Here is a 27422-nt window from a genome sequence, read left to right as displayed (position 1 = left end):
TATTTAACTAGATCGCTCGGGTACGCATTCACTATTTGGCGATACCGATGGGAGTCGAACCGGAACTTTATGAACCGGTTTTGAGCAAATTTGTTCCGAACCGTAACCGAACCTGAACAGTTTTTTTGTAAAATTTTACGGAGCCGAACCGGAACTGAACCAAATTATTTAAGGATGATCGTAGGCTATATCGATTTTTATTACTTTATTTTTCGGGTAAATATAGTCTCTTTCTTTTACAAATCGTTACACGTTTTTAAACGCAATATTGACATCAAAATGTTAGATATAAACATTTTTATCTCAGGTTGCCGTGCCAAAAGGCATCTTTGCAAATAATTAAATATTCCTCGTTTTATGAATTTGTTTTACTTGAAAAGCTTCGTGATTCTCCTACGAGTTACATTGGTTTTATGGTGCTCCATTCGGTATTTAGTGATTCTTCTATAGGTTACGTCGGGTTATATTGTGTTCCATTGGGTACCATTCGGTATTTAGTGATTCTCCTTCGAATTCCATTGGGTTTTAATGTGCTCTATTTAGTACTATTCCGTATTTAGTGATTCTCCTACGAGTTACATTGGCTTCTATTTGGTTCCATTCGGTATTTAATGATGCTCCTACGAGCTACACTAGGTTCCATTCGAAACCATTCGCCATAGTGATTCCCTACGAGTTACATTGGGTTACATTTAAAACCATTCGGTATTTAGTGATTCTCCTACGAGTACCATTGTGTTCCATTCGATTTTTAGCATGGCTTTTACGGCCTACGTTTATTATTGGCTTATATTGTTCCGTTTTGTGATATTGCAACCCTTGTTAGGTCTCATACGTTTTTTAAACTGCTCTCATGCGTCATGATATGCTTCAGTGTATGATTGGGAACATACAATACATATAAAGCAACAAAACATAAGGCAGAAAAATGTATAAAACCATAGGATTAAGACCAACGACACAATAGAGAAATAAACTTGTCGGAATAAGTCCTAAATTGATGGACCCAAATCGGCAATATATCGCCTGGAACTGTAGGGAGTAGGGGGGCTCTTTCTATTTGGTATGTAGAAAGTAACGCCAAAAAAAAAAAAAAAAATAACGAAAAAGGTACGGTCTACAAATACCGCAACGCACATTAATTGTGTTAGAGGGGTCAAGCATTATTATTAATAATAAATATAATATTATTTGACCCACCCCTAACCCAAATAATGTGCGTTGCGGTATTTGTAGACCGTTTTTTTGTGTTACTTTCTACATACCAAATAAAAAGAGCCCCTGAGGGGATATGGGACATTTGGGGACCATGGGTCTGACATTGGTCATATTGATGTTGACGTTTGGGTGCCATAATTTGAATGGTGCCGCTATTTTGGCACTGGATTGTTGCCCCTGTTTGTGGTTATTAGTGTGTAATTGGGTGGGGTTAGAAAACGGGTTTGGGTTGAAGTTGTTAGGGGAGTTAGTGATGCAGTGAGCAAGTCTGGAAAGTATGGTAGATCTTGCGGGTGCACGGCCGAAAAAATTGGGTGATCGGGGGTAACAAAGGTAAAAAAAGTGCACCTGGGTTGCATTTTCAAATTTCCGGGTGTACTTTATGATTTTCCGATGCACTCTGTTGCAAACATTGCACTGTAAACATATGCTACACAAGCGTTTTACATGGGGTGCAGTTCAGATTTTTTTGGGGGTGCACCTTTAAAACGTTGAAAAAAACTTCTGGGTGCACTTGCCATACTTTCCACAATTCAGTGGCTCTCAACCTTTAATGTGTTGTGGCTCCTTTCTATGGTCAGAACGCTTAACATAATTAATTTTAAAACTACTTAATATTATTAGTTTAGACCGCTATAAAGTTTAATATTTTTTGACATTCTAATATATACTTTGTTTATGTCATTCAAAAACATCTTAGATAAAATCTACACATCCCAACTTCATTTTGTCACTGCTGACAACCTTGAATATTTCGACAATGTCTGCAGTAAAAAGACTTGCAAAGGTAAGTTTAGTACAATCCTTTCTGTGGTAAGGAATTTAATGCATAAATATTTAAAGGGTAGTAGTAGACTTCATTTGGGTGCTATGTGTTTAAAAAATGTTGTTTGTATATGTATAACTTAAATTTGTTTGCCCCTTTAACTGTGTGTTGAAACATGTTACCTATCAACATGTTAGAAGTTAACCATTGGAGTAAGCACAGCACACAAAATAACCCTACTGAGATATTATTTGAGTCGGATGGGATGTGGATTAAATCTTCCCCCATTTGATAGAACCTTAAGTTTGATGCTGAAAGTACATGTCTTGATTTACCACAAAAAATGGTAATTGTTTTGCTAACTTTGTAAGTTTTGTTATATATGTTTATGTGTTTGATTCTTTCAAGCTGGGCTATGCTAAACCGCTTATTGCCAAAGAGCCTTAAACTCATTAATGTAACAGCATAAAACCTCACAAACGATATAAGTAAACCTACACGAGGATGGTACAACTTAATACAAGGTTTTGTTAAAAAAGGCTGGTTTACTCAACCAATACAAAGCAGGCTATGTCACTCAGATTGCCATACAAAGCCATTGTGATTATTACATATTTTTACATCATCCTAAGTGTGCATTGGCCAACTATTAGTTGAGATGTGAAGTAGAATGGCGTTTGGTAATGCACAATGTATAGCACCTGGCATAGTTTCAATTAATAGATAGAGCAGTTCAACCTTTGATTTTACAACTGTTTTATTATTGAATACAATATTTATTAGTATTGTAATGAAAGTAGGAGGTTCTTCTCAAATTTAGAATAAAGGTTTATAAAATTGGGAAGCACATTTTGTTGGACTATGTAAAAAATGAGACAGTGGTGAATGCCCCTTACAACCAAAACTAACAATGTAAAAAATATATAAGTAAACAAGTGAAACCATCAGCTAATAATTTCAATAATAACATCTATATACTTCTTAGTGTAATCAAGTATGTGTTTATCAGGTGATCCCATTTTATTTTATTTTGTGTATATAGATCAAATATTTCCTTGATATTTTAGGAACTAGAATTATTGAAGAAACAACCTAAAACTTTCCAACTTGAAGTGTGCAGTTCAAACTTTCTATTGTGGAATGTACTTCTACTTCCAGTATGTGAAGGATGTTGTTTATATTTTAATTTGTAAATATAAAATATAGTAACAAATGTATATGTTCCACAGTACGAAATATTCCTTTGGTTTTAGTTTTCTGTAAATTAGTTACTAATTGCTTTATATGGATTAAACTTTTATTTGCTTGCATCTTCTATAAAATAATAATAATTAAAAAATACATATGTATTGTTTGGTTGCCTAATTGAAATAAGGTCTGCCTGCTTGTTCCAATAATATACTACACATACTCATACAATATACTGTAGAAAGAGTGAAGAAATTGTATTGGAACACATTCAACCAAAATCAACTGAATATGCCAAAATGCTTATTTAAATGAAAAGATTGCAAAACATTATTTACAGTAAACAAAAAAATATAATAAGCCTGAACATAAAAGCTTTTGTAATGTTGTTTACAAATATTTAGGAGTAATTTACTATTAAGTTAACAATGCTAAATGCAGTTAATAAACAAGATATTTTGTTTCAGGAATTACCACCATACAACAAAGGTGCATTTAAAATTGATTTGACATTTCCAACAGATTATCCATTTAAACCACCAAAAGTAACCTTTAAAACTAAAATCTACCACCCTAACATTGATGATAAAGGTCAAATGTGCCTTCCCTTAATAAGCCCTGAAAACTGGAAACCAGCAACAAAGGCTGACCAAGGTTTGTGTAGGAAAACAAAACAAAACAAACTGTCAATTGTGTTTTCTTATTTAAAGTAGAGTTGTTAAACAAATATTTTGCATTTGCGTAGTGAAACTTGGTTTGATTTACCAGAAATTGACAAACTTAATTGTATTACTATTAGGAAAATTGATTTATTTTTTATTGTTAGTGCTAAATGCTGTGTTGGCCCTTCTCTCTGATCCTGAACCTGAACACCCTCTCAGAGGAGAGTTGGCTGAGGAGTACACAAAAGACAAGCAAAAATTTATGAAATCTGCAGAGGACTATACCAAAAAACATGCAGAAAAGAGACCTCGCTAAGAGTTGGCAGTTTACATTGGCTTTGCTTCTGCAACCTTTTTTGTTACATTTCCAAATGTAATATTGTTCTTGGCTTGTGAAGTCAACTGATTCTTATGTCTTACCGAATTTTTATCCTACTGTCTTGTACCTTTAATTAGGTTTATGTTTTTTGTTGTCTAGGTTAATGATTTTTGAAAAGGTAAAATCAATCACGTCAAATTCTGTTTTCGTAAAAAGTCAAACAATGGCCGCTTAAATTTCTGTAAGAAATATTGTAAACTTTGTAGCATATTTTTTATAAACTGTATCATAGTTTAATAGAAAATTGGAAATATTTTAAAATGGTATAAATATAAATTCTTTAGTTTTCGAAAGATACTATTTATTCAACATTACAACTTATTAGTACAAATTATTGCATATTTTAATACAGTTATAATGCTTAATGGTAAAATGCCATTGAATTTTATTTGTTGAAGATAACTTGCTCTATATTGCAAGACTGAATAGGGGTGATTTTTTCATGCACTAACCAAAAATACAAATCCACAAGTAAACTAGACGGGGTTGCGATTGTTGTTTATTTTGTCAGGGGGTATTTTTTAGGCCCTTTTCTTCAGTGGTTCAATAATTGGGTCATTATAAATAGAGTTGTTTACCAGGTTAATTCTTGTAAGTTGTAATATTATATATTAAACTTTTGTTGTTTTTTTAATTTAAGGCTTTATATTAAGTTGTAGTTTCCCTTGACATGTTTCTGCAAGCAAAAACAGATATGGGCCAAACAAGATCGACAGATTCGGCGAGTCTGCGATGGCTTTTCGGTGTACTATGGGCCAAACAATTCGCTTTTTTTTAACTTATGACTTCGATGCAAAAGGGGTCATTTACCAAGGGATACATTTTCAGTGTTGATCGTGTGGTAAAGAAAATACAATTTTGTTGATTTTTTTAAACAACATATATATTCAAAGATCAATTTAATTTTTTTAGTATATACTCTTAAAAAGTATGCCTAACAATTATTGCCTGTATTTACAACACCAAAATATTTATTATTTTAACAATTTTCTTAAAAAAATTTTATTTCTTAAATAAAAATTTAAACCTCCTTTTTAGACTTCATTTAAAATTATTGTAAAATTTATTGTTTTTTGTTTACAACAACTAAATATTTCATTTAACAATAAAAATTCTCAATCCAACCTATTAATAAAAAAGGTGCTATCGACTAAAAAATGTTTGACCCCCAACAACCATAAAACCTAGCAGCTTGCTTCCCAACAAAAAATTAATAAATAGATAAACAATAAGCAGTAAACACATTTTTAACCCCGAGTAAATATTTCATCAACAAAACAATACCCATGGGCGCAACCACAAAAATGTATAACCTCCTTTCGATTTTTTAAATCTAACTTTGAAATAGTACAACAAACAGTTATCTCATAAATCAACTTTTTGTAATAATTTGCATAAAACCACTCAATATTTTGGGTTATTTACCCTTAAAAACAAATAAGGGATTTGCAGTGTCATTTTTTTATGTTTACTAGCGATTAATTTTCAACAAAGAGTAGATTGACAACCAAAAAAAGATATATTAAAAAACGAAATCCTGTATTGCAGATATTGCAACCGCTAGATAGGGGTAGAGAAAACAACTAAGTCAGTGGGAAGAAGAGCAATGAGTGAAGCGATTTCCACCCATGATATCAGGTTATGTCACTCCTCTAAGTCAAATGCTGTATATCCACCATATTTTAGTTACATGGACGGGTGGAATATAGGGCTGTTACAGGATTCGACAAGTCGGTTAATTAGCTGGAGTCGGACTCGGGACTTGGGGAGTTAGACTCGAGGTTACTCTTTCCGTCGGAGTCGGTTTATTTTTCCTTTAAACCGACTCCTCAGAGACCGTTTCGGTCCCTCAAAACACCCTAATAAGTAGGGCCATTTTTATTTTAAACTAAAAAAAAATTTTAATTTTATTTTGATCAAATTTTAACTTTATTTTTAACCTAACGAAATTGCTTGTTTGTAGAGGCCACAGTCCTTGAATTGATGCCAGTTACCCAAACATAACATTTTGTCGATTTCAGACCCACAGGTAATATTTTGTCGCAAAGTCAAGGTGTTTTATGGATTATAAAAAAGTGCGTCGGGTTTTTTGACGATAGATTTAGCTTGCTTAGGCATTTTTGTATTACAGAATGTCAGTAGGCTATTCTTAAAATCCAAATGTTGATCTTTGAAAAGACTACGTTTATGAAGATAGTATTTTATGAGAATTATTTAAATACGTACATAAAAGTTACTCTGATCCAAGTGGGCATTGTGACATTTTTTCTGCTTTTATGGGTTAATATGGTTTAATTTTGTCGCAGTTCCTGATTTATAATGCTTCCACGACGATTTTTACAAAAATTACTCCCAAGAAACACAAAAACTTTGTCAAAAGTCATAATTTGACAAATTTTGACTTTATTAAAACAAATTAGGGGAAGGTTGCCCCAGATGGGACGTTGCCTGAGTCGGGACTTGGCGATTACATCGACGTGCCATTAAGTAGCGCCAGTTCTTAATTATTTTTTGAAGCGACCAAAAATTTTGAAGCGACCAAAACCACAACAACATTTCAGTAGGCTGACGGCGTTTTTACAACATATCCATCCAAAGAAAATAGGGGTGTTTTTTTGCTAATTTTATTGTTTTTATATCTATGTTATTTCATATTTGTTGAAGTTGTATAAAATTCATTTTTAACTGATATATGGTTAACTTACTAGGCTTTCTTATACAAGTAAGTTTTTTATATTATCTTGTTCCTATAAGCAGTCAGTATATCTTCTTTATATGGTAGTGTGGGGTGCGTAAGATGGGACAGGCTGTTCCCAAGTGAGGAGCTCATTTGTTACAACCTACATTTTGGGTTATTGTGACAAAAAATGGACTAGCCATTAACTCTTTTTAAGAAGCTAACATTTTGTTATCGTTCAAAAATTTTTAACTAACAAATTTTAATATAGTTAGTTTTAAATTTTTGATGTATGACGTAAAACATTTTACACATATTCCCTATCCATAAAGTACGTTAAGAAATGCACCTGGTTAAATGGATCACCGTATCAACATGTTTGTAAGAAATATTGCAAATGCAGGTAAAACTTCAGTAAACAAAAACCATACCTGTTCTAATTAAAACAAAATTATTGTTTAAAAGTCCACTAAAAAACAAACGAGCAAACAGACAAGATTTGGCCTAGGTCGTGTTTATTGAGAGATATCAAAACAGGCAGAATATTTGTATAATTTATTCAATGTAAAAATATAGACACAACACAACTAAAGTTCCGAGACAGTCACTCTTTGCCACGCACTTGTCCTAAAATATTAAATTTTGCTTACCACAGCAAATTCGTTGTAAGATTCTGTCAAATTGTTCTTAACAGGCTAGTTTTAAACTTATGTAAGTGTATCAGATGGAGTTAAAGTTGTTTTTAATGTTGGTGGTACAAATTGATCAATTCAAAACAACTGATTCTTCCTGTCCCATCTTGCGAATCACACTGTCTCATCATATGAAACTCTGGTTTACAAAGACGGGACACAACAACGTTTTTTCTAAGATGATTTAATAAAAAAGTTGAAACTCTAGAGGCAAAGTTTTAAGTGTATTTTAAGCGTTTATGGCAGAGGTATCAAGTAGGCACGATATTATTTAAAATTATTGTTATAACTCAGAGCTACAATCATTTGAAAAAACGTGTCCCATCACTGGCAACCTTCCCCTAACTTTACTTTATTGTAAATTTTAACTTTATTTTGACCTATAAACTTTTTAGAAACAAACCCCTAAGTGCTGAAAACAACTTTATTCTTTAATTCGTGGACAGACAAGGTCCTTAAATTTTTTTAACTTGATTGACTTTTTCGGGCCCTACTAATAAGTTAAACCCTAGGTATGATATGTTAATTAGATGATACTGCCCAACTGACTTATCCATGTTGTGGCAGTATGTCCCCGGAAAATGTTGGCAAAATTAGGTTGGTCGACATGTCAGCTATACTCGGAATAGTTTTATCATCAATTTAAGTAGGCCTATATGTTTTTGATAAACTCAAATGAAGTAACTTTGATCTTATTGTTGGTACCTAGTAATAAACTTATCTTTTCAAAAAAAAAAAACTTTATTAGGCCTACATTGTAGATATATATGCCTATAAATAGTTTCAATAGTTAGTTGTTGATAATTAATAAACATTCAGAAACTGGATGTTCCACTTTAAACCAAAAATACTAGGCCTGCGACGTCGGAAATATGGACGGTATAGTAAATCACAATTAGTCAAAAGCTTTTCATTTTGTCAACCCGCAATTGACCTACAACGCTATCATAATTAGAGTGTTTTTAACTATAGTGTCCCTTAGAAATTATACTCTTTTATTACTGATATAACGTTTTGACAAAGCAGGCAAACTACATCTTGCTTGTTGCATTCCCACCTTTCATAATCAACCTTTCTTTTTTGCAAGCAAAACAAGGCAGTTTTACTACAATGCAGACTATGACGCAATAATGGAGGTTCGGAGAGTGTGACGTAATACAAATTGATAAATGCCAATGATTCCGTTACAAATAACTTCTTAAACAGTGAAAATTAAAAAAAAAAAGGGGGGCTACTTGACGAAGTCTATGCGGGCCACGTAAATAGGTCTCGCGGGCCGTGCTGTGGCCCGCGGGCCGTATGTTGCACGCCTCTGAGTTAACTGATTGCTATTGACTATTGTACATTCAAGTCTCACGCTTGCTCGCATGTCTGTTTGAAATAAAAGGTTATTGGTCAAAATTACCAAAACGTTCCGCAGTTATCAAACGAGACAAATTGGTGTGCCGCGTTGCGCTGTGGAAAACTCCGGTAGAAGGTAATTAAGCTTGTTAAGACGTACAACTAAACCTCGCTGCGTAACTGCATAACGATGTGCACAACTGGGAAATATCCGTGTGGGAAGCATGGTTTGTAGCACACGCTACCATTGCATGTGGTCTATGCAAACATTATTTTCCAAGAAATGTTTAACCTTCATCCCAGTGGCATGGACTGATAATAATATATTACAATGTTGCCGTTAATGTTTTGTACTTGTAGGCTCATGCAATTTGTCTAAATGTTTTCACCTTGCTTAGTCGCTTATCAGAGACGGTTGCGTTTTACTATTAGGCCTATATTCAAAATATTTTGCGGTTTTTGTGTAATAGAGTCCATGAGACCATTTTATAGCGTAGTACGTATTGTCTAATCGAAATAACTACTGTGCTGGTTCAAACGCAGCCGGCGTTAGCATTTTTTCGGGCGGTCAATTACTGGCCAATGAGATTCGCCATATCATTAAGTGTCTGAAATATGTTTTGGCAACAACCTGGTGTTTCCACCATGTTTTATGTTCTTTTTTAGTTTTTGGTGCAGTTGTGCACCCGATTTAAACAACTTTAAGTGACAGTTTAATCATTTGTTTCTTTTAGATTAGAATATATGTTATCAATTATTGCTGTTTTTTCAATATATTATCAATTATTGCTGTTTTTTCAATCCCCCACCCCCAAATAAAAGTTAAATAATTGTTTCAAAACTTATTAGGATTTGAAGGTGTGGATACGTTATTCTTTTTGTGAATACTATTATTGTAGAATACCGTACCTTTGGATTACACTTTGGAGATACCCACTAGCCAAATAAACTATTTAGAATTTTTGCTAAGAGTAAGATTATTGGTAGCTTATCCGCGGTACAAACCTTTGATCGGCGTGAAAACGTCAGGTGGAAAACACAAACTTTCACTTTTACGACTGCAATGAAGCTGCCACATGATAACAAAAGTGATTGGTGGCTTGTGTCTCTTTGAGATTCGTACTCACTACTCAGCAAGAATTAAAGGCCGTCGTAAAATGCGTTTAAAACTATAACTATCTTTGCAAAGCTGAATTTTCTGATCTTGCGTGCATAAAAGGAAATTCACAAATCGTCTCGACGTATGTAATGACATTCGCTTGGTTCAATACAAAACAGAGCCGAATAAAAACAAACACCTTGGCGGAGTACAAAAATGAGCTTTGCAATGTCTACTAGTACTAAGTTACTTCATTTCAAAGTAAAATCACAGATTTATTAGAAAAGCATTTATTCGTGGACTTCATTAATGGCTGTATTTGTTACTAACGGTGAAGAAGTAAAACAAATGAAAACACGTAAATACAATTCAGGTATTTTTTACAAGCAGGGAGTCACGAGGGTTGAGAGCCTTTCAAAGTGAGCCACGAAACTTAAAAGGTTAGGAATTGATGATAAAAATAGATATTTGACAGCAGAAACAAAAAGTGTACAGGCTTACAGAAAGTTTTCATAATTGAATTTAACAAAGATGTCCCGGAGAGATGTTTAAGTTTCGGCTGTATGTGTTAGCATACTGGCGTCTGGCGTTGGAAAGCAGAAAGGCCTCCTTCGGGTTTGACACTGACAGTGCGATTTTTTCACGTATTAACGCGAGACTGCGACTGGTTCCTTTCAACCAAGTCCTGTATAGGAAATATTTCTACCGCTAGATAGGAATATAAGGCTAAAATTTGTTTTACGACAAGTTGCATTTTGTTTACAATTTCAACTGCCAGTTGAAGGCCCCTAGGTTGGCAGACCCCTAACAGCATCTACAAACCAGCCTCCTTTGTGTCTAAAATTAGACGTCTCTACAGTTTGTACTTTTTCAATAAAACTCTGGACAAAAAACGGTCTGGAACAAAAAAAACAATCAATAAAATAATTCGGGTAAAAACAAGATATGTACCAAAAACAAATTTTCAAGACAATTAAATTGACTTTAGCATGTTTATAAATAAGCTTGGGGGACAATCTAATGCACCTATGTGAAAAATCTCAACATTTATGAAGCCATAGATAGACACATTTAAAGTTAAATTTTGATAAATTTACAAACACATTTACTGCTTCTATGATTTCGATTGAGATTTATGTAACACTTGAATTGGTTATGTAATAGCAGTTGTAGCCTACATAAAGATCTAGTACAGCGTTGACATTAATTGTTTTGAATCCCCTTAAATACTTATATTGCATACTCATATTTATGACTTTTAAGGAGTCCTTGTTCTGGCTGAGTGGAACATAATTTGCATTTCCTCTGCAATGTCGTTTCTGCCAGAATGATGTAAAGCCCAAAGTACAGATTCCAATGACACATTCGAACCATTTCTGTTTTAAAAAAAGTATATACTAATTTACTCTTTAAGATTCTCTAAAATGTCAATATAATATGATAGTGCTGAAGTGTGTAGCTTAAAAAACAAAGATAAGGATACAAACCTAGCCCAATATTCCAAAGTTTCCAAAATTTGCCTTCTTAAATTACGTGGCCAGTTGTAACCTGCTGCCACAATGACATCATCTGGTATCCCTAAGTTTCGGATTGTAGTCTGCCAGTTGTGAGTTAAATGTTGGGACAAGTACTCAATCAACAACCTTATTGGCGTAGGAATAGTTGCATCTGCACCCACAAATTCTGAAGGTTGTGAAGGAACTGATGCCTCTGTTTGGTTAATGGATACAAAAGGTATGGCCAAAACAGTTGCATTTGAATTTGCTACTTGAGTACTAAAAGATGTTGTTACTTTGCCAACATCACAATTGGCAAATCCAGAAAATGCCTTTGCATATGAAGGATTTATTTCCAATTCAGCTCTTTTAATGTCATTATTGTCACTATATTCTTTCAAAAACTCTTGTTTGTACTCTTTTGCCATCCGCACTAAATCTTTCCTTCCAATATTTGACAGCATTTTAGCCATAAAGTCGACATTCTCATTACTAATAACATCCCTTTCCTCCAAAACATGAAACAGTTCCAAGGTTGTGGTAATTTTTTCCAATTTACCCTGTCCGATGTAATCGTTACATTGGTATTTTAGTTCATCAAGTTGGCTTATGTTTGAGCTAATTGTGGTAACTAAACATCGATAGGCTTCCTGGGCCGTGTTGCATCTATTGTACCATTTTCCAACATTCATGACTTCGAATTAAACAATTGTCAGAGATGGTCGAGTAACATAACATTTACTGCACATAACTTATTTTTGTTTGCACACAGTTTAAAATGTTACAAGAAACAGACAGTCAAGCTTGTGCTTTATGCAAAGATCTGACATCAAAACAAAAAAATAAATTTAGTTCTGTAAAATCGTCAAAACATAGTTTTGATACCATTTTAATTTCGTCGAAATTTGTTATTTTCATTACGGCATACCACAAATTAATTTACAACGGAGCTTGTGACTATAGTAGGCCTATATTAAAATATACTATAGTATATTAAAAACTGTTTTAATATAGGTTCGGTTCGGGTTCAACGATTTTTTCGGAATCCGGTTCAGTTCCGGTTTCGGTTCGGAGGAATTTAAAAGTTCCGGTTCAGCTCCGGTTCGACCATCGCTATTTAAAAACCGGTTCATAAAGTTCCGGTTCAGATACAATATAATTTGCGTTAAACATAAAATGTGGGTCAATAAATGTAGAGAATAATGTTTGAATTGTAAGTCATTTAATCTAAGTTACGTGTTAAAAAAACAGCAACTGATTATTGAAATATCTAAAACATAAAAAATCAGCGATTTTTTCATTCAATATTCATATTTTTTTCATAAAATTTCGAACATGGCGTAACTTGACTCTGTAAAATAGAAGTTGTGACGTCATGCAGAAGCGAACCGCCTTTATTTACAGGTTCGGGTTCGGTTAAGGTTCAGGTACATTATTCGGTTCAGTTCCGGTTCGGCTCTTTAAAATCTTATAAAAATCGGTTCAGGTTCGGTTACGGTTCGGATAAAATTGACTCAAAACCGGTTCATAATGTTCCGGTTCGGTTCCGGTTCGACTCCCTGATTGTGACTGACGTGCTTTTTTCGCAATTTATTGGTAAAATTGTGGTAAGCGGTTTCACGACATGAATCATTTTACCTAATTGGAGTTCTATTAAGATGAAAGGTGTCGATTGCAACGATTGCTTGTGATCAAGTTTTCCGAAAGTTAAATCAGAAAATACATTTAGTCATACGATTTAAGTCAAAAAAATGCCAAGGTCGTCTACTACTTTTTTAGTATGATAAATAAACAATGTAATAAAACGTTTGGTTAAATTCCTGACTTTCAAAACATTGACGATTTAAACCATTTATTTAGTTTACTTTCACAATTTTTAATACCGTAAAATAACAACAAGGGTTGTGACTTTTTACTGACCAACTGTCAGTGTCACCGAATTGCTGACACCTGTCATCAATTCGGTGTCACCTGTCACCTATTCGGTGACACCTGTCACCCATTTGGTGACATCCTGTCATCTATTCGGTGACACCTGTCACCTATTTGGTGACACCTGTCACCGATTCCGTGACACCTTGTGACCAATTCTGGACACCCTGTCATTGATTCTGTGACACCCTGTCATTGATTCGGTGACACCCTGTCACTGGTGTGGTGACACCCTGTCACCGAATCGGTGACATCGGTGACACCCTGTCACCAATTCGGTGACACCTTGTCTCTGTTTTGGTGTTGGAATTAGCAAATGATTTAGAACCAGGTACACCAGTGCAGTTTAGGTCATTTGCGCCCTCTCTAGTTGGCCCAAGGCAAACATGCTGATACTGTTACAACGCATTCCGTATTTTTTATAAAATTTCGGCAAAACTCATACCAACCTTATCCCAGTTCTTAATTAGCTATAGCGACAAGAGGTCAGTTTTATTTTTATATAAGGATTCTGATTGGAAAGGTGTTGTGTTTAGTCTTTAGGGCAGGGATGTCCAACATTTTATTTTGGTGGTCCGTATTGACACTTGAAATAATTTAATGGGCCGCAGAACCTATCAAGTTTCAATATTAAGTATTGGCCTTTAGAGTTATATATATATATATATATTTACCTATACTATACTATTAGTGCGCCCCTAAAAGCTGACTGGTGCATTTTAATTAGGCTAATATTGAAGGTTTAAAATACTACTTGGGAGTGAAAATGACTAGCGGGCCGCACGAAAATTTCAGGCGGGCCGCAGGTTAGACATCCCTGCTTTAGGGGCTTGATTTTTGTTAATTTAAACACCCCATTTTCTTTTTTTTTTTATCTAAGCTGGTGTAACATCCCGATTTTTTTCTGCGTATAATGAGAATAGTGTATCTTGTTTAAAAATACACTGGTTTGAGCCATGTTTGCATTACTTTGGTTTAAGTATGTTGGTTTTGTAATCAATCGGTATAACATGCAGAATATCTTATTTCTCTAACCGTTGTAAGAAAGCACTGTGTTATTTGTTGCAATCTACGCTGCTATCACTGCTGGAAAGTATGGCAGATCTCGACGAGATCTCGCGAGTGCACGGCCGAAAAAATCCGGGTGACCGGGTGCTGGTAATACTAATTTACGGAATAATGAATGGTCGGAATGGTCGGAACGCTCACTAATTGAAGTGTTACCCTGTTAAAACAATTATTAAACCAACGCACAATATTTGAGAAGGGTGGGGGTTAGCGTTTGGGTGAAGGTGGGTCAAGTGTTATTATATTTAATAATAATAATGTGAGCATTCCGACCATTCATCATTCCGTAAATTAGTGTTACCCACCGGGTGCAACTAAGGTAAAAAAAAGTGCACCTCGAGTGCACATTCCGATTTTCCGATGCACTCTGTATTGCATACATTGCGCCGTAAACGTATTTGGCATAAGCGTTTTACATATTTGGGGTGCATTTCACATTTTTTTTGGGGTGCATTTCACATTTTTTTTGGGGTGCACTTTTGAAAGGTTTAAAAAATCTCGCGGGTGCACTTGCCATACTTTCCAGAGTGGCCTGGTATTGTCAACTGAGAAAATTATGCAAAGTACACTAGAGATATTTTTAAGAAACTAAACCAACCGTACAAAAAAAAAAATTTTTAGGCCCTGGTCTAGAATCCTAACACAACAAACATTATTTTGGTTAGGGTGCGGGTTGGCGTTTTGTTATAGGTTAGGCAATATTATTAAATAATAATACTTGACCCACCCTCACCTAAACAATAACCGACACCCTAACCCAAATATTGTGCGTTGCTTTAATAACTGTTTCAACGCTGTGGTAGGATTCTAGACCAGGGCCGAATTTTCTCATATGTTAAGTTCATTTTTTTAGAATTACTTAAAACAACTTACAGCATTATTATTCTATTAGTGCAGAATAAAAATTCTGTGTTCAACCTAAAGTATTTGTAACTACTCAAAGAAATTAAGTTTTGTAAGGACCTACCATTGCAGTTTTAGGTGGTTCAGCTTCAGTTATTGTTTTAAATTTATTGTATAGATTAATTAAAACTCATAATTTTTTTGCTTTTATAGAGTCTAGCAAAAAATGTGAGAAACAATGTTTTATCACGTTTGGAATTCATCATTTTAGCTTACCAATTATTGTTGGGGTGATTTAATCCAGCGTGGTCCAACTACAGGCCACTTTTGGCCTGTGGACTCTTTTTATTGGCCCATGATCTTATTTTAATGGGCCCGTAACGAAATCAAAAAAATATGCCACACATAGATGCACTTGCTCCCTTTACTTTGCCTGACGGCCAAACTTTATTTTTTGAAATATGTAAACGCCAATTTTATCGTGCTTTGCATGAATGTTCTACGATAACTTGGTAGGTTTTGAATTATGTCATGTCAATGCATGAAGGCCTGTAATATTTTTACATTTTCTATGTATCCACAGCCGAGCGCTGTATGACCTCTGTACAAACTGAAATGTCTGTCAAATTATCTGGTTATTGCACCTTTCTTAAACCTTCGCAATATGTCCATTGTATCATAAGTAACACCTATTCAACTTTTCAAACGAGTTAAACGCAATCGATATATTCTGCGTTTCGTGCGAACTTTTATGTGTTTACGGTTCAGCCTTTAGGTGTGGAGATAATATAGTGTTAATCTTTTTAGGTTTGTTCAAGTAAAATTGTATGATAAACGTTTGGTGATCGAAAACTAAAAAATGAATTTACTTAGGTTGCATAATTACACATCAGTTTTTTTAAAACGGGACGTTTCTAAAGAATACATAAATTATGATGTAGTTGTGACGTTATATGTCCCCCGCCAACTAAAATCGGATGCGACATTACTTCTTTGGCCCGCCATATGAAACGAATTGCTTCTGTTGGCCTGCGACAAAATATAGTTAAACGCTGATTTAACCAATGATCCCACAAATCTGGATTGACCCAGATAATCCGCAAATGGCTTTTTACCTGGTTTTATGTGGCTGTTCCACTAATATTGTATTAAAGTTTCGAAAGTTTAGGTTTAAACACATTACAAAGGCAATAAAGATTTACGCGAACTTTATTTTTTTGCATTTTGGTAGATTAAATGGGCTAATAACATAATTTGACCCCTTTTGCCCCAGGATCACCCCCTATCAGCAAGCCATACGAGGTTATACAAATCTGAACCATTTTTAACAGTGACAACAACATTTTGAAATTAAAAGACTATAATTCAAACACACTTGCATTTTATTTGTCACATTTTAAACAAAAACCAAACAAAATTGAATGGGCCACAGATAATGATGTCATGGGTTGAGACTACCCTAATTTGCAGTGTGCACATAATATCGACCTTCAGCAAATCAACACCTGGAGTCAGTAGGTCTGATAACAGCAATGATTTTTTTGAGTGTGTGCTAATCAGCACCTGCCTAAAGAGAATTGCACTAGCATTTGCAAATGCACAGGTGCAACATCTCAACCTTGGTTCTGCCTTGACAAAGTTAAATGTAAACCATTGGTCTAGGATTTGTCGCAATATTGAAACCAAAATACGTTTTACCATTTAAACTCAGCGGTATATTAAATAATACTTGTTTTTTATATACAGTTATGGCGTTGATGCGCTTTTTAAGTTTTAACTTTCCGAAACAGGCTGCTTCAGTGGCAGGTTACGGTGGCCAATGCAGGTCATTCTCCAATGCACCTCTCAAGGATGAGGACCGCATATTTACAAACTTGTATGGACGGCATGACTGGAAGTTGAAGGGAGCCTTGCAAAGAGGCGACTGGTATAAGACAAAAGAAATTGTTCTTAAAGGCCATGAGTGGATCTTGCAGCAAATTAAGGAGTCTGGATTAAGAGGAAGAGGTGGTGCTGGTTTTCCAACTGGGTTAAAATGGAGCTTCATGAATGGTCCACCTGACAGCAGGCCAAAATATCTTGTTGTCAATGCTGACGAGGGGGAGCCAGGAACCTGTAAAGATAGGGAGATCATGCGACATGATCCACACAAATTGATTGAAGGTTGTTTGGTAGCTGGCCGTTCAATGGGTGCAAGAGCGGCATATATTTATATCCGTGGAGAGTTCTACAATGAGGCCTCAAATCTCAACCAAGCTATAAAGGAATGCTATGATGCCGGTTTAATTGGAAAGAATGCTTGTGGATCTGGTTATGATTTTGATGTGTTTGTGCATCGTGGAGCAGGAGCATATATCTGTGGCGAAGAAACATCACTAATTGAAAGCCTAGAAGGAAAACAAGGAAAGCCACGACTCAAGCCACCTTTCCCTGCTGCAGTTGGAGTTTTTGGTTGCCCGACAACAGTTGCTAATGTGGAAACTGTTGCAGTTGCCCCAGTAATCTGTCGCCGAGGTCCGGAATGGTTTGCAGGTTTTGGGCGTGAGAGAAACACAGGAACAAAGCTTTTTAACATTTCTGGACATGTCAACAATCCTTGTACAGTAGAGGAATCCATGAGCATTCCAATGAGAGAATTGATTGAAAAGCATTGTGGTGGAGTTACCGGGGGTTGGGACAACCTGCTCTGTGTCATTCCAGGGGGTTCTTCAACACCACTCATTCCCAAACATGTTTGTGATGATGTTCTGATGGATTTTGATGCATTGGTGGAAGCTCAAAGTGCTCTTGGCACAGCTGCCCTCATAGTTATGGATAAGAGTGCTGATGTAATTCGTGGAATTTCCAGACTTATGGAGTTCTACAAGCATGAATCTTGTGGGCAGTGCACACCATGCCGAGAAGGAGTTACATGGATGAATGACACCCTCCAGCGTTTTACCTCTGGCGATGCTGATCCAGAAGAAATTGATTCTCTCTGGGAAATATCAAAACAAGTTGAAGGCCATACAATTTGTGCCCTTGGTGATGGAGCAGCTTGGCCTGCTCAAGGACTTATCAGGCACATGCGACCTGTTTTGGAGGAAAGAATGAAGAGTTACCGTGAAAACAAGCAGAAGAAAGTTGAAAGTTAACTTATTGCTAATCTGTTTTGTTTGCATCTAAATATTTTGTCATTATTAGTCTGAAAACATTTTCATGCCTGTACTGTATTTAACTCTTTGACAATTATTGCGAATTTAACAATATTTTTCTGGTTTTTTAATGTTTGCATAGAATTTAGTTTAAAAAAAATAAACATATGGTTTCCTTACATTTATAACTCAATGGAAAATTCCTGATAACAGTAAAGAAATGTGAGTTTCATGGTATGTTTCATTCAAAATGTTCTAATATATTCTTTATATTTTATTTTTTTGGCGCAACCAATAGGCTAAACAGGTAATTAGCTGTGTTGTAAGAAAGAGAAAATGTCAACTGAAAGCTCATCAAAGAGTGGCTCTAGTAATTTCACGGAAGATGAACAACATGTTGCTGGTAATGCACATAACTTTTTTAAGGCTGGTCAATATGATGCTGCAATTGGGACTTTAAAAAAAATCCAAAAGCTCCACTCAAGCGACCCCCGACTCATGCATAATCGAGCACTGACTGAGTTTTGTAAATCCCACCAAACCAAAGTAACAGATTTTAGAAAAAACTTGTTCAAGGTATGTAGTTTTGAAATTCGTTTTTTTCCAGATTTATAACTAAGTTTATTTTTCTGAAGTGTCACTGTTGTAATTATCACTTGTATATTTTATATATTTCAATCAAAATATTGAGAAATTCGTCAAAATGCAGATCAAATTGTTTGTTAACACAACAATGTCAAATTATTATAGAATAGCTAAAATTATATCTACTTCTGTTAGATTCACAAACTAGTTCAACAAACTCACAAGGAGGATGAGGATTTTGTGGGAAGTGCTGAAAAAAATAATTTTATGGCACTGCATTTCAACCAGGCTCTACTTCATTTTAATATGCATCAATACAGGTAAAACCTACTGGATATACAAACTTAGCTCCAAGTTGTAACAGTTCTATAAAATTCCTTTAAACCAATTACAGTGAATGTGAGGATATATTAGAAGGTCTCTATGAAAACTGTGAAGTTTCTGAAGACAGCTTTTTCCTTAAAACTTGCTTGCTTTTGGTTGATGCTCACTTGGCCATGTATAATGCTAGCAAAGCAGGTTAGTCATATTTCACTGGAAGTTTCAATGATTCTGTTTATTTTCGCATGTTTAATTTAAAATATAATCTTCCTTAGATGGTTACACACATTAGGTATCACTATATTCACTTATATAATTGTGACAACAGAGGAAATGGTAGCTTATCTTCGTTTGTAATCATCCGTTACATCCTAATAATATCCAAAGATGACATTCCACACTTACCAGGGTGTGTATTAGGGTTGCGGAGTTAATTGAAAATAACCAAAGTCTGACTCTCCATTCAGACTCCAGCTAAAAAAAGAAACTCGAGTCCCGAGAACGACTTCGGCTAAATTTGTGATTTCGCCGAGTTCCGAGTCTGGCTGGCTCAACTAAAATGAGGTGGATATTAAGCAATCCACTCATAGGGGTGTCATATAATTTATCCATCCACAGTTCCTGGTAAAGAAATATTCCACCATTTACTATGACATTTTTACAATTTACAGTTTGCTTCTTTTATTAGGTTTCCAATTTGGTAATGCGAAAGTCGGACTCTGGACTCTAGTAGTTTTACATGGTCTTAATATTCTTTAAGCCACTTATATTTTTTTGAAGTTAATAACATGTTTGGTAATTATATCCGTATGTTGTGTCTACTGTTTTATATTTAGGAACTTTGATATCTGTCATTGAAAACGTGTTTTTAATTGGTGAAGAAACGAGTACAAACCAGAAAACTGGAAACAATGAAGATAAATGTAAGTCTAATTTGAACACTGCTATAAACTGCGCTGACTACTAGTGACACTACGTGTAATATTAGTAATAGAAATGAGAAAGTAACTTTTACTATACATCATTTTTTACTTATACAGACAAATGCACTGCAATACTCACTCCTAATGAGGTTGAGTCACTGCAATGTTACTTAAAGTATCTGAAAGCACGCTGTCACTTGCAGCAAAAGTCAATCAAGGCTTGTAAACGAGAGATTAAAAGTCTAGCTCCAGGAGTTGGTGGGAATAGTTCTTCTTCCTCTTTATCACAATCATCAATCGCACAAATTGCCTCAGTGTTTCTCAAAAGCAATTTTGAATTTGTGGTGTGTGTTTTTTTGCCTTGTTGGTTTTTTTTTATTTATTTAATTGTGAATTTAGCAAAAGTATATTTTTTATATTTCTGTAGCTTTTGATGACTTTTTCTTTTTTTGGATTTTTGTCTTAAAATAATTTCCCACTATTCCAGAGGTGCAATTATCACAAAGCCTACAAGCTGCTCGCCAGTTGTCCACCTACGATCGGCTCCACTGCCAACTCTCAAAGCAATGCTTTTAACGACTCAGTGCCAGCAATGTATTACAACAACCTGGGTATGTGCACTACAACCTGCAGTTTGTGCTGCTCAAGTTATAGGTTAACGGCTTTGACATCGCCAGTACAATATATTAAATTTTGGCAAAATAATTTTTTGAAGATGATTTTTATATTGCGTCGTTCTGTGCTCTTTCCTAGTTTGTGGGAAATTTCCGGCAACTCAATATTAAACCGATTTGCGTTATCATAAATTAACCTCTGGTTCGAATGGTTTTCTCAGCCTTGTTTATCCATTTTAATTTCTTATGCATCGAAGTGTAATTGCGCCCAATTTAAGTCCGAGGTGTTAATGCGCCAAAGTAATGCCTGAAGTGTTAACGTGACTGACTTACCGACTAGCTATCAACGCAATTTTGTCGTCCATATCGCGCAGCCGTCATCCACTTTCACATGTCAAAGTACAACCTAGCGACCTTCTACATGCAAAAAGCTTTGCACGAAAATGAAAAGTACTTTAGCGAAGCATTTAAGCAGCACCAGCAACATAACTCCAGTGGAAGACACCAGCAGCAGTCCTCTCTTAAACCGCTTTCCCTCATGCACTGCAACAAGCGGTAAGCGTATTTAAGTTATAAACCTACATTTCAGGCATTTTTTAGGCTTTGGTAAGCTGCCAACTAGCTTTTAATACATTTTTTCGAGTCATTTTTGTAGGCCAACTCTTCAAAACTACTGCGGAAAAACATAAATAGCATGCTTAAAAAGTTTGTTTGACGATCCTTGAAGTGACTTATCCGAAATTTGTCGATTTTCATTTTTCTACCTTCTACAAACATTTAAAACCCACTTTTATGTCCAGATACGAACTACTTTACAACTGCGGACTCCAGCTATTGCACGCAGGTAAATCATCATCGGCCTTCGAATGTCTCGTTGCCGCTGTACCAGCATACCACTCCAACCCGCGACTGTGGTTGCGACTAGCCGAGTGCTGCGTGCAAAAGTGTACCAGCCAAAATGCTGATCAAGGTCAGTTGGAGAAATGCTGAGTTTATAAATTCCGATTTTATTGTTCTTAAATTACTATATTACACTGCTTTTAAAGACGCCAAGATTAAATGTTGAAGCAATAGTTTGTTGCGATTTCTTGTTGATTTTGTCAATACGTGCTATGCTAAACTAAACAGCATAGCATGTTGATAGTTTGTAATTTTACATTCAACCGAATCCCATACAACAAGCCAACATTTAAAGCGTTCCCTAGTTAGAATTTTTCCATCAGGTATTTTATCTTTGCTGTTTGCTTTTGCTTCGAACTGCTAACACAGGATTTCCACAAAGTCTTTGAATTCATTTTGCATAGTTTTAGCCGAGGTCCTGATACGCATGTACACAATTTTTTCATGTACGGTTCATTGGGTTAAATATTTTTTAATATTGTGCATGCAACATGTCTCTAAAGCAGTGGTGGGCAACTTTTTCTAGTCGCGGGACAAAACCAAATTAGAAAGGTGTCTGTGGGGCGTGGGCTGTTAAATTTTATCTGCCTAGAGCCGTAGACCTTACACATCTTATTATAACAATCGCAACGATGCTGTTTTGCATTTGAAAAGGGGTCTAAACTACACTTTACATTCGACGCTAGAACAAGATTTGCACAAAGCGCCAAAAAAATTCCTTTTACCTAGTTATAAAAGCCAAAAAATATAATGGTCTCGTGGCCAGTTTGTGAAATAGGTCACGGGCCGGATGATTTGCTTTGACGGACCGGATCTGGCCGGGGGCCGTAGGTTGCCCACCCCTGCTCTAAAGCATAGTCAGAATTTTTGTTTATTGCCCAATTCAAAGGTGTATTATGGACCGCGGTCCGAGCTCTGGCTTACAAGATTGACTCACTTCATGTGTTTTTTTATTTGCAGACGTTTCTGCGAGATCGTCCAAGAAAAGTAGTCAGTCTCTTTTTACATTGGTTGGTGGTGGTTCGCAAAGAAAAGTGGTTGTCAACAATATACACGCGTTAAAAGGTACAATCGGACCATTTACTATATCAAACCAGCTTGGTAAATATTTTGGAGTAAAATATATGTGGATATTTAAGACTAAACATGGTGATTGATGAGATAGTCATACATCAGTGAAGGATACCTTATTTTTTATGTTATGTTAATAAATTATCCGCGGTTTAATTTAAAATCACCATTAAAAAGTCGCTGCGGGTTACATCAAGCTGTTCATTTTCCTTAAACAGGTTTTAGTAATATATATTTGTTATGCATACAGGGGCCAAGAGCAATAATGTTGCAATGCCCGGTCCTACGCTGGAATTTGCATCCTTGTGTCTTAACAACGCCTTAAGTATCTTGCAATTTGCTATTGACAGAAGCAAAGAGGGTGTCAATACGGTGAGATAAACAACAGAATAGAATGGGCGACCTTAAAATTACATTGGATAAAAGTTAAGCATTTAAGGCTGCTTTATGTAATGTTTGACGTTTATAAATTGAATCTCAACTCGAATAAAAGCGTTGCTATATTATGTAAGATTTTGTGTTCATTTCGTAAAACATTTAACTATTTAATCAGATCAGTTAAACCAGGGGTTCTTAACCCTTTCCCCCTTATAACCCATGTCTGGCCAGATTAAAGTCCCATTACACAAAATCTAATTTTATCTATTTTGCTATTTTGCCATACTAAAAATATAAAATAGCGTTATTTAACAAAAACAACATTTAAAAGAACGACATCAATAAGGTCAGTGAGACATTTTCTCTTGTTTTTTGTATGCAATCGATGCAATATTGGGCACGATTTTACTGCACAACGCAAATCTTACTCCAGATCTAACAGCTTGTTTCATTTTTTATTTCAAAGCAACATTATGACGAAACAATTCTAAAAATGATAAAATATTACTGTGCTTGTTTGGTTGTTTTAAACGGACCCAAAACATAAAAAAAATGTTTGGTACATGTATAATTCTAAAATTCTGGTTCGGCTGATTACCCACCTGCTATCCTGAAATTACCAACATGTGGTGTCTTTGTTCTGCTTCTGTAGGAACAAAATTCGGAAAACGGAGTGAAGGCAGATGGAACCAAAGAGTCCCCGCCTTTGGTCCTTTGCCCTCCCGGCCCACATGTAAGCGGCGACCAGTTAATGCACTTATATGCATCTGTACTCGCCAACAGCGCTTTCGTGGCCCTTCAGCTTGGCAATGGTCTCCAGGCTCTCATCTACTCACAAACCCTCATCGATCTACCCAAAATTTCTGCATGTCACAGGTAGGCTGATGGTATGTCTCGGTATAATCGAAGTGCGTCATAATGTATTACTCCTAACTGGATATGTACTGTTTTTTTCGTCGTTTTATCACCCTATTTAGCGCGTGTGGCGAATGTGTGACCTATTTATGTCGATATGCGATCACCAATTATAAATAACAGGCACGAGTTCTACTTATGAAGGTGTCTGGTCGTGGCTTATATGCATAGATCAAAAAACAAATGTAAAACTAAAAGCCATACTTGAAAATAGGGATTTTTCGATAATATCAATACCCGATATCAAGTGGCAGTATCGGTACTGGTCCCGTACAAGGGTTATATCGGTGCCGATTTGATACCAAATTGGTAGGTACATTTTAGCCGTAGTTTGATCGAACGCAGCGTTAGCTTGAAGGATAAATTTATTAACAATTAGTAAATTAACAACTTGAGATCACTTAATTTCCTAACAACTAATCAAATTATAGCTTAACTGAAAAAAAACTACCTTTTTTTAAAAAAGAACAATTTTACAAGGTTTCAATTCCATCTACTTTGCTTGTTTAAGCATAGTAATGGCGTCGTTTCGTAATGGATCGGATCGCGTTAACTTTGGTCAAAAATATCGTATATCGGTGTTGAAATAAAACGCCAAGTATCGGACAATCACCAACTTGCAAAACAAGATTTTATTTTAAGGTAGATAGTAATATCTTTTTTTTGTGGATCTTAGTTAGATTGCAAAAACGAAAATAATATACAACACGTCAATAAACCATAATCCTGCACAATCATTAAAAAGGGTCACACTATGTTACGAAAAAGGCCTCCATAAGGTCAATCATAGGGTGGTCTTAAAATACCGCTATTTCGGTGCTTCGAGCAACTAGCAACAAAAATCAACATAAAAAAATGATTTAGTTCAGTATCCGTTTTTGCCCGCTCTGGAGTTTCTCGAGTTCGTAAATTTGCACGGCAACCAAACTTGGGTTTTTTAAACTGTGACAGATTGTTAGCAACATATGCGCATGTGCTTTACTCAGGTATCTGGGACGCACATATGCGGCCGAAGCGTTCGTGAAGCTCGACCGAATATCTGAAGCCATTCAGCTTTTGTCGGCCGAGAAAGTCTCTTCGGTTTCTTGTAACCTAAACGACAACGGCAAGAAGTCGCCAACTTCAGGTAAAGTGACATTTTTTAAATTTGGGCTTTAAGTATCACGCTGTCCATTCAACCGGTTGTACGTGTACGTTTTGCAATTGGAGGAATCTGAGATTTAATGTATAAACAATGACAATTTGTAAGTTTACTACGTTTTGTAATAAAATACTATGTTTTTTAAACATCGTTTTTGGTTGTAAAGCCGCACATAAAAGTGGTATACAACTAAATAAAGAACTTATTTAGATGATTGTCAGGCTTTTAAAACTTGGTTTTTATTCAGAAACTGTTCAGCTACAACACTTATTAAGTTAACTTGTATGTTTATTATTAGACGACGGAAAATCGGGAGCGGACAACAGCGACGCTAACTTGCACCATCACAAGTGTAAGTATTGGGCAAATGTAATTATGTGTCATTAACTCACCAGGTGAAGCGTTTGACAGCAGTGCTTCGCAACGTTTTTGTGACTTGCGGCACACTAACCGACGTATAAAATTTGGCTGTCGAAGCATTGTTTTACAGGGCTAACATATGCCTCAATGGTTACACCTAAACGACCTTTGTGTGGCACGAATGAAAAACTATAACAGCAAATCATTAGAAAGTTACTGCAAAATGAGCGCTACTGTCGCGCCCTGGGTGTGAACACAGACAGTCAGACACGCTAACAAATGTGTCGTGCTCGTGCAGCGCTGCAGTCCCGTCTCGAGGCGATCTCACCCTGGCACTTTCCGCCGACGGCCGCTTGTGCGCAGGCTTACATGCTGCTCAACCTTGCCACGTCGCATTGCTTGCGGAGCGAATTCGAGAAAGCGCAGCGTCTGTTGCGTCACGCCACTGGTGCGCTGCCTCCCAGACAAGCGCCGCCGCAAGCTATCCTCCTTGCTGTTTACTTGAGTTTGCACGCTAACAACGGAGCTTCAGCTGCAATACAGGTGAGCATAATGTACAGCTATAAGGTTGTTGTTGGTGCAAAAAGGTTGTTGTTGGTGTTGTTGCTTGATATAGCCCACCGAACAGGTTAGAGTTCCGATATCAAGATGGACACCTAAAAACAGCGTAAATTTTTGTAGAATTGTGCACGAAAGGATGTTGACATTCTCCCAATCATTTAACTGTATGAAGAGATATTGGTTTTTGGACCACCCTTCATATCAACAGTTGTGTGCAAATTTATTTGCCCAAGGGTATTAACTCCGCAATATTTTCCAGCATTTAAGGCGAAATACGTTAACGTTACCGCGAGCAACCGCAGCGAACAACCACCAAAACCAGCAGTCGCAGCAAAACAACGCTTCAGCGGGACCCCGTCCCTTCGCCAGCGTTGTTGCGGTGAACTCCTCCGCGAATCATGGCGGAACCGATTCGTCGGCCTCGTCGACATCAAGCAACGGGGCCGGTCGGTCTAAGGCGGGTACACCTCAGCCTGTCGCAGGGGGAATCACCCCTGAAAGAGTGGTTAAGGGCAAAAGTGAAAGCAAGTCGAAGCGCAATCGCCGTTAAGTTTTGAAAATCGTTTTCGCTCACAATCATTATATACTTCATGATATTATACCCGAGTTTTGTTTTCCAGATTTAGCCTATATTGTTGAAATTTTAATTTCTAACCAGCTTTTTAACGTGAAAAGCCTATTTTCCGTTTAACGTTCCGCCTTGCATGTAACGTTTAGCGTCTAGTGAGCGTTTACCATTAATAAAGTGAATAACTATACATGAATATTCGAGTCCTAATTTGTTTATTTGCAGAAAAACGTTTTCTGATATGTTTGGTTTTATATATGCGGTACTCGTTCTGAGTTTGTACGCTGCGAAATAATAGGGTTTATTCGTCGAAGCATCGGAAGACGTTTTTTACTATTAGGTAACTACTTAAGTCGCCACCGCTTCCACAAATAATAATTTCGTTCGCGGTCAAAAAGGCTAAAAACAAATGACCTATAGCCATTTAGAAAAGGAAAACAATAGGGTAGTTTTGTTTTTTGCAGTGTTGTAAACAAGTCATATGAAAACGACTTTGGTCCCAAGTGTTTTAGGAAAAAGTATGTGTGGGCATTTTTTTAATTAGGCCATTTAACGGATTCGTAACCTACGGACATACACGCATTAGGGAA

The 27422-nt window shown here is 36.1% G+C and overlaps 4 protein-coding genes across 5 annotated transcripts; 3 read left to right on the top strand and 1 right to left on the bottom strand.

Annotated features, from left to right (window-relative positions):
* Positions 1-1664: 1664 nt before the first annotated feature.
* LOC146168384 (ubiquitin-conjugating enzyme E2 L3-like) lies at positions 1665-4694 on the top strand. Its single transcript, XM_083382366.1, has 4 exons — positions 1665-2005; positions 3052-3141; positions 3640-3826; positions 3999-4694. The coding sequence occupies exons 1-4, from the start codon at positions 1979-1981 to the stop codon at positions 4148-4150; spliced, it is 456 nt and encodes a 151-aa protein (XP_083238492.1). The 5' UTR covers positions 1665-1978; the 3' UTR covers positions 4151-4694.
* A 5460-nt stretch (positions 4695-10154) lies between these two features.
* LOC146168383 (FAS-associated death domain protein-like) lies at positions 10155-12377 on the bottom strand. Of its 2 annotated transcripts, XM_083389020.1 has the most exons (3): positions 11510-12377; positions 11266-11398; positions 10155-10707 (listed from the first exon to the last, which is right to left on the bottom strand). In XM_083389020.1, exons 1-2 carry the CDS (start codon positions 12208-12210, stop codon positions 11281-11283), a joined length of 819 nt encoding a protein of 272 aa, XP_083245146.1. In that variant the 5' UTR covers positions 12211-12377; the 3' UTR covers positions 10155-10707; positions 11266-11280. The 2 variants fall into 2 exon arrangements, with proteins under 2 accessions (XP_083245146.1, XP_083245145.1); XM_083389019.1 differs by having other exon boundaries at positions 10155-11398.
* A 4732-nt stretch (positions 12378-17109) lies between these two features.
* On the top strand, positions 17110-18793 carry LOC146168382 (NADH dehydrogenase [ubiquinone] flavoprotein 1, mitochondrial-like). The gene has a single exon (XM_083392316.1). The coding sequence runs from the start codon at positions 17110-17112 to the stop codon at positions 18493-18495; it is 1386 nt and encodes a 461-aa protein (XP_083248442.1). The 3' UTR covers positions 18496-18793.
* LOC146168381 (CCR4-NOT transcription complex subunit 10-like) lies at positions 18793-27016 on the top strand. Its single transcript, XM_083392305.1, has 15 exons — positions 18793-19071; positions 19276-19400; positions 19475-19599; positions 20238-20324; positions 20442-20668; positions 20812-20935; positions 21313-21493; positions 21739-21908; positions 22799-22903; positions 23160-23281; positions 23940-24163; positions 25189-25328; positions 25642-25695; positions 26002-26246; positions 26524-27016. Exons 1-15 carry the CDS (start codon positions 18832-18834, stop codon positions 26812-26814), a joined length of 2460 nt encoding a protein of 819 aa, XP_083248431.1. The 5' UTR covers positions 18793-18831; the 3' UTR covers positions 26815-27016.
* Positions 27017-27422: the final 406 nt, after the last annotated feature.

Source organism: Ascidiella aspersa, chromosome 1 (assembly GCF_963924565.1).
Source record: "Ascidiella aspersa chromosome 1, kaAscAspe10.2, whole genome shotgun sequence".
Lineage (NCBI taxonomy): Eukaryota > Metazoa > Chordata > Ascidiacea > Phlebobranchia > Ascidiidae > Ascidiella > Ascidiella aspersa.
Note: the sequence above shows the minus strand (reverse complement) of the source record. Positions and strands in the feature narration are given on the sequence as shown.